The sequence below is a fragment of the Carlito syrichta genome, unplaced genomic scaffold (assembly GCF_000164805.1).
Source record: "Carlito syrichta isolate Samal-C Ts95f unplaced genomic scaffold, Tarsius_syrichta-2.0.1 Scaffold302603, whole genome shotgun sequence".
In the NCBI taxonomy this organism is placed as follows: Eukaryota; Metazoa; Chordata; class Mammalia; order Primates; family Tarsiidae; genus Carlito; species Carlito syrichta.
Genome location: NW_007246699.1, coordinates 95,687 through 106,440, shown reverse-complemented (window position 1 = coordinate 106,440; position 10,754 = coordinate 95,687). Strand labels below are relative to the sequence as shown.

The window sequence follows — 10,754 nt, the reverse complement described above, 5'->3', positions numbered from 1 at the left end:
TCAGACAGTGGTGCTCAGTTGGTGAATGGACTCATCCCAGGAGTTCAAGATGGCTTTACTCACATGCTGGTGCCTTTGAGGGGTTTCCCAGAAGGCTGGGCATAGCTGGGACTGTCAGCCAGACTCCCTACACATGGCCTGTCTGGTGAGGTGGACTTAGGGCAGCTGGACTTTATGTCAGCTGACTTTGTCCAGAGCGAATGTCTCAAGGAAAGCAGGTAGAAGCTGCATGAGCTGCATGGGCTTTTCTGACCTGGCTTTGGAGTCCACACAGTATCCTCTTGCTTACACACAAGTGACAGGCCAGCCCACATTCAAGAGAGGTGAGCTGGACTCTACCTCCTATTGGCAGAGTGGCACGGTCACATTCTAGAAGACCATGTAGGATGGAAGATATTGTTGTGGACATCTTTGGCAAATACAGTCTGCTACTTTGAAAAACTAGCTACACTCATTCAAATAAACAGCAAGAGCTTCTGAAGGAAGACCCAAAGCTTCTTCCGTGAGTAAGACATACTACATGCTTTTGTATCGGGCTCCTGCTGCCTATTTTTTAGCTATGCAGATATTTCTGTCCTTGTTTTCTTCTGTTTTTGTCATATTTCAGGTGGGTGAGTTTTCTGGATGACCGGTTATTCAAATATTTGAGGTGTTTCTTGCACTTAGATTATAAGAGATTGGAAGCAATGTTTAGTTTAAGGGTGTATATCCTCTAACCGCCAGCTCACTGTCCCATGCCAGTAGAATGCCCAGTTACTAATTAACGTTACCCACTGGGTAGCCCTGCAGAGCTCAGGGGAACTCAGAAGCCCCAAGTCTTGGCTCTGCCTTTCTGGCTTTGGGAACTTCAGCAAGTGAGCTGACTTGGTTGAGTGGTTAATTTTTCTCACTTGATGCTTTAGAAACTGAAGCTGTAACCAGGACCAAGGAGGCCTAAGCTTGAATCCAGATTGACTTAGAATCCTGGGTTTCATACCTGTGAGGGGTTTGGGAGGTCTCACCAGCACAACCTCTGTATTTTAGAGATGAAATTGTGATCCAGATTGAGAAAATGACACTATGGTTGCCTGAGATTTCACATAGTTAGTTAAGGGTAAAGACAGGAGCCCAGTTCCAACCTCCAGTTCTGAGTGCTTAAAGATTCTGTCCCTAAGACAAAACTTTTAGAACTCCTGGCAGGTCTTGTATATATATGTATGTGTGTGTCTGTGATTGTGTGTTTATATGTTAAACATAATATAGACTTATGTGCTTAGGTTTATTGATTTCATCAGGCAAAGTTGCACACATTTCTAGTATAGTAACTGGTGGTAGCTAGTTACTGCCACCTATGATACCAGAAAGTTCTCAGGTTGGGCTATGGAATGGATCCTCAGCAGAAATTAGGTAGAACACAGACCCTGGAAGCTCTGACTTCTCACTTGGTTTTGCTAGCTATGAGTCCTTGACAAATAATTTACCTCCTTGAGTAGATGGGGTTGCTTCTGAGACATGCTGATGAGAGCTACTGCTTGTGGAGCTCTTTGTCTTTGCAGTACTGTGTTGAGCTCTTTACATATCATGTAACAGTTAATCCTCCTGTAATGCACACCAGGGTATGTCCATTTCACTGACAAGGACACTGAGTCCCACACAGGTAATGTGACCTGCCTGTGACCCTCCTGCTGGCAGGAAGGAAGGCAGGATTCCCACTTGCTCTATTCATGAACTTTCCACGAATCTCTTTTGTATAAACTCTCTAACTCTTAGAGTCGTTGGAAGGTGCAGACAGACTTTTTCTGAGCCACCCTGAGGGTAGAATCTGACCCATAAATGGAGTCTAGAGAAAGGCAAATTTTGGTCCCAAGATGATAGTGATGTTTCTGATCATGGAGACTTCCCAAGACTGGAAGAACCCATCTTGTGATGGCGCGAGCTTGGCCATCTTTAGGGAGTGCTGGGTTTGGGAAGGCCGTTTGGGTGGACAGCTGAATTTAATGGCTTCTAGAGCTCCTCTAAGCCTGGGTTTTGATGCTTCTACAGAGCAGAGAATGTGCACCAAGACTGAGGATTGTGTAGACTTGGGTTTCCAGCCTACTTTATCGTTCTGTTAGCTCTGTGATCTTGGGCAGGGGACTTAATGTATCTGGGTCTATTTCTCTTGCTCCATGTTTAGAACAGGGATGCTGCACTCTACCAGACTCACAAGTGTTGATCTCTGGAGTTGAATGAGCAGGCTGGGAAAATTTGAAGCCTGTGAATTTACCCGGTAGATGCCTAGGGGCTCATGGGTAGAGCCAAAAATGGGAATCATTTTGGAGAATGGCAGCTCTTCGGAAGTAGAGGAGTGATCTTGCTGGGTGTCAGCCTGGAGGAGGGCCAGATGCAGGAGGAAGGTGAAACTGGAGTTTTTCTGATGATCCAGCGGGCTGGGAGCTCTGAGAGGTCCAGGCTCGCTGAGAATGGAATGCGTGAATAGAGGATTTGAATGAGGGTGAACATGAGTTGGGGTGATTGGTTGAACTTGATCATCTTGCTAATCCTCCTATAATGCATACCACGATATGTCCATTTCACCGATGAGGACACTGACTGAGGCTCACACAGGTAATGGTGTGACTTCTACCCTAAGAACCACCAACTAAGAGCTACGTCAGTGGTGATTTTAGTGAGAAGGGATGTTCGTTAGCAGAAAGTAAAATACAAAGAGAGCATTTAGCCTGGGTGGAGCCGTCCATATCAGCCTCTGCATATTTGTACCTCTAAGATTCAGCCCAATGTGACTCAATGCCCCATTTTGCCAGAGATGGGTCTCCCTACAACATGGCCTCCAGGGGGTAATTCCATCTCCCCAGGCTCCACTAGGGATAAGAGACCAGTGTCAAGGACATCACCAGCTGTCATTCTGGCAGGGCTAGGCAGACCAGAAACAGTCCTAACATGCTGCTCTGAGGTTGAATTCCCTTAACTCTGTGGGGGAATAAAATAAAACCAACACAAAACCAAACTAGCTTTACTCTTCCCTATAGAACAAAGATAATTTGCGGACAAGCCACAGGGGTTCTGCTTTGAGCTGGTAACTGTTTTCAACAAAAACGGCCCCAAATCTGGTCATTTATTTCTTTGTATCTGAACCTAGAGGTTCCTCCCTACCTCTAAACTTCTTAACATTCTGTGATTTCCCGAGACTTAGTTCAAAAATATGTTTTGTCTTGCTTTACTCATGAATTTAGAAACATTTCCAAGTTTATTTTTGGTGTAAATATTTATTTCCCCACGGGTTTTGGAAGGTTGTATGTGATGTGCATGAGACATGTTTGGGTTCTTAGGAATTCATTCTACACACTCAAGGTGACTTAAGTGGTGTGTGTAAGGCTGAGAGCGATTTGCTGTTATTAACACCCAGCACCTGCCGCCCTGTTTGTGTTCTTTGGATGACTGTGTAGCCTGATTCAGAGATGGGGCAGTTGCCTAAAAACTTCCGGGTTCAAGGTAAGAATAGAAATGTTAAAAAGCTTACTCTTCCGGTTGAATTCCGTCCGGGCATATTGAAATATGCTATAGAATGAAATGTTTACTCGTCTTACATGCTTGAGGGTTTATTTCTGGAGCTATACATTACTTGTTCTCAAACTGCTAAAAATGTATTTCTGCATGTATTCTGTAGTATTTAGGGGCAAAGTTTGATGATGTCTGCAATTTTCAGGTGTTCAGGAGAAAATGAGTATATGTATATGTGTGTTTATGTATATGTATGTATATGGATATGTGTGTGTGTGTGTGTGTGTGTGTGTGTGTTTGTGTGTATGGATATATATATATATGTGTGTTTATATATGAAGGGAACCAAAAAAACCCAGATGTCTTTTGGAGGGTGGGCTTCTTACAGTACACTCAGAATTTGTTCCTCCAAATTTTTTATCTGGAATTTTTGAGAAGGTGGCATCACAATTTGTGGAGAAAACATCCTGAGTTGTGGCAAACAGTTGACTGCTTCTTCCACCATGATCCCCATGTCTCACCCTCCTATTCACCCCACCTTGCCCTGGGCGATTTTTTTTGTTTTGTTTCTCAAGTGGAAAAATTCCTCAAAGGGAAACGTTTTGTCAATGTGGGAGAGGTGAAACAAACAAACAAAAAAACCGGCAAAAGAACTAAAAGACCTCAAAACTGATGAGTTCAACATCTGTTCTGAACAGCGGAAAAAGCGTTTTGATAGGGGCATTGCATCAAACGGAGAATCCTTTGAAGGTGGTTGAAGTTTAAACATGTATGAATAAATACATAATTTTTTATGAATACATTCTGTTTTTTTATGTGCGTGCATATGTATATGTGTGTGTAAATGTATATGGGTTTATATATATAGAGAGAAAATGAGACAGAAAAAAACTGAAAAAGAAAATGCAGCAAAATGTTAATAATGAGTGAATCTAGGTTATAATATATATAGAGGTACTTGCGTGCACCATACTGTTCTTTCAGTTTTTCAGTCTTTTTGTAATTAAAAAAAATGAAGCTAAAAGTGGCATAAACACTTATATACTGTTACATTCATGTATAGTTTATGAACAGAAGCCAGGGGCCAGGAGGCAGGCTGCTGGGATCATAGGCAAGTAAGCAGTTATCTGGGCCTAGCGTGTACTGCAGGGGAATGCTGTGTGCCATCTGTCCAGCTCAGGGCAGAGCTATCAGCTTTTTGTCTTCAGCATTCTTTCTTTTTCCTTCACCTTTTCACACATTTTGGTCATTTTCTTAGCCTGGGTCCCCCTGCTTTTCATCTCAGCTCGGTTTTTTTTTTTACATTGACTGTGGTGAAACGTGGTCATTTGAAAAAAATAAAATTAGGGACAGAATTCCAACTCAAATACTTGACCGAACTTCCCATGAAATGTCTTTCTTCCGGTAAGAAGGTCAACTCGGATTCCAGCAGAAATGTCAAGTTGTCTGTGACTTTCAAATGCATTTAAAGAAAGTAGGGCAGGAGGATAATGTTATGCTACAAGTCTCTGCAAAACTCATTTTTTTTCCCTCTGTGCCTGCCAGAGACTTGCTGTTTCTCACACTACAGCAATTTTGGTTCCAGCCTTTTTCTGAGGTTTTGATTATTGAAAACCATCACCACTATGTGTTTGTGGTTTACTTGTCTGAAGCCACTTCCTGGAGAAGTTACAGTAAAGCAGCTATTTTGCCCAAGTCCACGGAGAGAGAAACCAGGACAATTCCCTTGGCTGGGGTGGGGGTGGATAGGTAGGGACGGCAGTTTCTGGAGGCGGATGGCATTTTCAGATTTCATTCCACTGGAACAGGGTCCTTGTTGAAACACTTCTTACTTCTCACCCCGCCAACCATGTGATTTGGAGAAGAGGCTTAACTTCAAACTCACTTTCATCAGCTGTAAAAGGAAGCGATTGCACTAGATTTCTCGAAGACTCTTCAGCTCTGTAGCTCTTTGAAGCTTCGGCTAGCAACAGCCCCTGAATGGACACAGCCTGACTTTCTGGTGTCAGAGTCATTTTAGATATGGTTCCAACCTTCCCATAATCCAAGGCCTGAACCTGACAGGACACAAACCTTGGAGGGAGGGGATGCTTGTTGCATCCAAGAAAAGGCTGTGCATTAACTCCTGCTTTTGAGTCAACGTGACTTTTAGAGTAAATCCACAGAAACTCTTTATTTGAAACAGTTGAGTATCAGAAAGAGGGCCTTGAAAACACAACACCTGACAGTTCCTGGTAGGCCTCCTTCCCCTGAGTTCTTTTGATAAGCTTTGGAAAGGCAACATATTAGGGTTAGGCTTGGCTGTGCAGGACAGAAACCTGAACGCATAAAAGAAGGTAGTCCAGGGTGGCAAGTGGCTTTGTGAAACTACCAAAGATGCATGCTCCTCTCTTTTGGCCTCACCACATTCAGCGAACGGTCTGCACCTTGTGGCCCAAGATGGCAGCCACAATCTAGCCACCATATCCCCACTGAATAGAGAAAGAAAGATCGGTGGAGATTTCCCAGGAGGATCACACCAAATTTCCACTTACATCTTATTGGTCAATATTTTGTCACATGGCCACTCCTTGTCTTGGTTGGGAGACCATAGCCCAGTTAAGGGTCAGGGATTTTCTTATCAGGGAAGTATGGGAGGATGGACAGATATTGGGAAAAGAAACTAGCAGTGTCCATCACCAGTTCTGGGATCACCAGTTCTGGGTTTAAATGTCAATGTCTTCTTACTAACTGTAAGATCTTGGTCAAGCCTCTTAACATCTTTGAACTCTTCTAATACATTGCCTATAAAATCAGTATGATACTCACATCATAGGGATAAAATAAGAGAATGGATGCTCAATATTTGGCACAGAAACTATTATTGTTGCAGTAGTCCCTGCACCAGCATCTTAGACTTCGACTTCATTTACTTATTCTGATATATGGTATTAGTTAGACATGGTATCATGGTATCATGAGCAGTGCAAGCTCAGAGATAACCAGGTCCATGAATGCTCATGGCTTTCCACAAAGTCCGACTTCTGTTGACGTTTTTTCCATCACAAAAGCCATGAGCTACATGGAGTTTGCAAAGAGACAATTCTCGTTAGTACTAACCTTTCACTCAGTGGTCAAAACAGCCGGCACACCGGCTCAAGCCACTCCACAAGTCAGCCAATCTCACAAACCATACACAGCAGTATACCTAATTGATAGATAAATGTTATAGTTCAAACATTCCACAGCAAACAGTCTCAGGTAGCCTCTCAGTCATGACTATTTTCCAGTGCATTCTAGAACTGGGCGCTGGGTACGCCACAAAAGCTCTGAGCAAGACCGGGCCTCTTCTCCCAAGGCTGTCATCACCTGTGCAGAGCCAGACAAGAATGAGGCATGGCAGATGGCACAATCTCTCCCTCTCCCGTGCCCCACCAATGGCAGGTTTGGCTGCCTGACTTGCTGTGGCCCGCGGAATGTGAGCAGACGAGAGTGAGCTAGTTTTGCCCGCATTGTTGGCGTTTTTGCCATCCCGCGAGAAGCTCATCTTCCAGGAAGCTTACTGGTCCACAGAGGAGGAGAGACACATGCAACAGACCTGGACCACACCTGCTGCTGGGGCCGTGCTTAACCCAGCCTGGTTTAGGTTAGCCGACCTCTGTCTGACCCACAGGCCTGGGAGTGGGAGTGTTGTACACCATTTAACTCAGGTTTGGTTTGTTGAGCAACACTGTTGTGACCATGGTTAGCTGATGAGGGGACAGCTGTGATACATTGTGAGATAAACCACCTGGAGATGCAGAGGGCACCTGACACTCCAGTCTCGGGGAGGCTTGGGAGAGGACTGCTTCATGAATTTGTATAAGCGATTCCCTTTTTTTTTTTTTTTTTTTTTAGTTGGAGTCTCTCTCCATCGCCCAGGCTGGAGTACAGTGGCAGGCTCACGGCCACCCCAGCGTTGACTTGCTGGGCTCCGGTGATCCTTCCGCCTCATCCTTCCAAGTAGCTGGAACTACAGGCGTGTGCTACCACACCTGGCTCACTTTTTGATTTATTGTAGAGATGAGGTCTCGTCAAGTTGCCCAGGTGGGTCTCGAACCCTTGGGCTCAGGCAATCCCCTCACCTCAGCCTCCCAAAGTGCTGGGATTACAGGCTCGAGCCACTGCACCCAGTCACGATTCCCTTTTTAAACCTCATTGTTGCTTTTCCCCCCAGGATGCTCTAGACCAGAGAGTTAGCAGCGTATGTCAGAACTGTATGTGACATAAGAGTTAATCCGTGGAGAATATGCACATGTTCTCTGACAGGTGAAATATGAGGATCTTTGGGCTTTGAGTGATTCATTCGTACATTTGTTCATTGCAAACAGGAGTTGGGAATAGACCTGTGAGTAGGAAGTTGCAGGGTCCTTACACGCATGCAGCCTTGCCCTGGAGAGAAGAGGAGACAGGGTCAGTGAGGAATGCCACCAAGAACATGCCTTCATCAGCTAACCATGGCCGCAACAGTGTTGCTTAACAAACCAACCCACAACAGAAAGGCAAAAGATGGAATACTGAGAACGAAGGGTGGTGTGGCTTTCCACAGGGAGGTGAGGGAAGATCGGACCAAGAGAGCGACGTGTGAGCCTGGACCGGAAGGAGGAGTAGCCATGAGCAGTGGCCTTAGCCGAGGAGAGAGTGTCCCAGGAAGAGAAGCAAGGCCTGCCAGGCACTCTCCTGCAGGGGTAGGAGCGTAGGATATGGAATCCCTTTCCAAGAGGGTCAGTGGGGGCTCCAGAGATTTGACTTTAGGTGTGAATACAGCTGTAGAGAGGCAAATCCAAAAACTGTTTTAAAAAAACTTCCAGGCAATAAGCTTTCCGTCATCTGGTGAAGCCTCCAGATCCTGCCCCTGGGATCCTCTTTAAGGGATTCTCTCTTTGGGGGTTTGTGGCTCCTGGTGACCCCTCTGTCTCCTCCCCTAGGCCACGTGGTGCTGGACCTCAGATCTCTACTTCCTGTGTCCTCCGGAAGTTGTTGGGAATGATGTTCAGCTTGCACATGTTGGTAATGGGAACAACCGCCTTCACCATTCAACCCGAGGTGCACACGGGTAAGAAGTAAATCCTTCAGCTGGAAAGGGCTTGCCTGTAGCTTCTCTGGGGAAAGCAGTTGTCTAGTGAGCTTTTGGTATCAAAAATATTCACACCTTGGGAAGTGACAGATGGTGTTTCTTGTCTGTTCTCTTTGCTGTGCCCTGGGTGTGGGTCACTCCTGCCAAGGAGCAAGCCGGAGAAGTGGTGTGTTTGTCCTTAACAAAAAGGGGCCTTTGGATTTTCACCACACGACCTGTCAGAACTAAACTTTTAAATGAACTCGGCTCAGATCTACTTTTAATAATGAGAAGTCAACAAGTGAAAAATATAGCTAGATTTTTAGATCTTTTGTTGTTGTTGTTCTATCTAAACCTGATTTAATTTTCCCCACAAAATGTAATTTGAAACTGATGGAAGCCCTGAACTTGTTATTTGGGAATTTTGAAATCGTAATGATGGAGGAGTGTTAATAGGGTTCCTGGGGTGCAGGTCACCTTGTGAGGGGCCTGTGACCATTATCCTTGGATGTGTTCCATGTCTTCCTACCTGCACCAGGCTCAGTCTGAGGACCAGGGAGGTCTTGTGATCTGGGCTGGTTTCAGACCCAAAGCCTGACTGTGGTCTCTCCATCTTTCAGTGGCCGCGGGAAACTGCCGATTTCGCGGCAAGCATTACAAACGGGAACTCAGGCTGGAAGGGGAGCCGGTGGTCCTGAGGTGTCCCCAGATGCCATATTGGTTGTGGGCTTCTGCCAGTCCCCATGTCAACCTGACGTGGCGTAGAAATGACTCTGGTAGGCTGGTCCCAGGAGAAGAGACACGAATGTGGGCCCGGGATGGTACTCTGGGGATTCTGCCCGTCTTGCAGGAGGACGCTGGCACCTACATCTGCACTGTCAGGTAAGCCCCTCTGGTGGGGGTGGCGAGGAGGGCTCTTGGCAGAAGGGACGCTTGTGGCATTCTTCAGTATTCAGTTCTTCTGGATTTCAAAAGCCAGTGTGCAGGTCAGAACCCACCTGTGTCCTCCTTGTTGTTCCTGAAATACTCCCTAACCCGACAGGCTTATGGCTCCCTCTGTGCCTTCCTTTGATCTTTGCTCAAATGACGCCTTTGGAGAGGACTTCCCTCGCTACGTTAGCTGGCGCAGCACTCTGTCACTCTCTCTCCATATGCTCCTTTTACTCACCAGCATTTTTCTCATCGGACGCATCTATATGCATTTATGTATTTAATGTTCATCAATCTGGTTAGAATATAAACTCTGGGAGGGCAGGACCTCCATCTGTTGTGTTCACTGCTGAATCCACGTGGCGGGCGCACAAGAAATAGATGCAGAATGCGGAAGAGAATTTTAGAGCTGGATGAGACCTTAGGGAGAGATTAATCCAACCGATCAGTGTATGGATGAGAGAAACAAGCTGACTTGGAAAGTCCCCAGTTGGTGGGTGGTGGGGATGACACTGGAACCACGTCTCCTGACCCTGGGTCCAGTCCTCTTCTCCTTTTGTCTTGTTTTTTTTTTCCCCTTTCATTGTCACAAAATATGCATAACATACATTTACCATCCTAACCATGTTTAAGTGTATATATAGTTTGGTGGCATTAAGTACATTCACATGGTTGTGCAACCATCACCACCATCCCTCCGGGACTCCTTCATCTTCCAAAACTGAAACTCTGCATCCAGTAAACACTGACTCCTCATTCTCCCCTTCTCTTAGTCTTGGCAACTCCCATTCTGCTTCCTGTGTCTACGAATCTGACAACTCTAGGTACCTCGTATAAGTGGAATCATACCGTATTTGTCTTTACGTGACTGGCTTATTTCACCTAGAACAATGTTTTCAAGGTTCCTCCATGTTGTATCATGTGCCAGAATTTCCTTCCTTTTCAAGGTTGAATAATATTATTCCATTTTATGTATGTACCACATTTTGTTTATCCATTTATCCATCCATGAACACTTGGATTGCTTTTGCCTTTTGGTTCCTGTGAATAATGCTGGTATGGATATGGATGTACAAATATCTGTCTGAGTCTCTGCTTTCCATTCTTTTAGTATATACAGCAAATAGGAGTTGCTTGATCATATGGAAATTTTATATTTAATTTTTGGGAAATAGCCATTGTGTTTTCCATAGTGGCTGTACCATTTTGTGTTCACAAAAGTTCAGTCACGCTACATCCTCACCAACACTTGTTATTTCCTGTTTCTTTT

The 10,754-nt window shown here is 45.1% G+C and overlaps 1 protein-coding gene across 1 annotated transcript in view; it reads left to right on the top strand.

Moving 5' to 3' along the window:
- The first annotated feature begins 348 nt into the window (after nucleotides 1–348).
- IL1R2 (interleukin 1 receptor type 2) overlaps nucleotides 349–10,754 on the top strand; it is a 28,569-nt gene continuing 18,163 nt past the window's right edge. Inside the window, exons 1-3 of the mRNA XM_008057008.2 lie at nucleotides 349–502; nucleotides 8,427–8,554; nucleotides 9,175–9,436. Of these exons, the coding sequence (XP_008055199.1) occupies nucleotides 8,485–8,554; nucleotides 9,175–9,436 (332 nt within the window). The 5' untranslated portion in view covers nucleotides 349–502; nucleotides 8,427–8,484. The remainder of the gene's footprint in view (nucleotides 503–8,426; nucleotides 8,555–9,174; nucleotides 9,437–10,754) is intronic.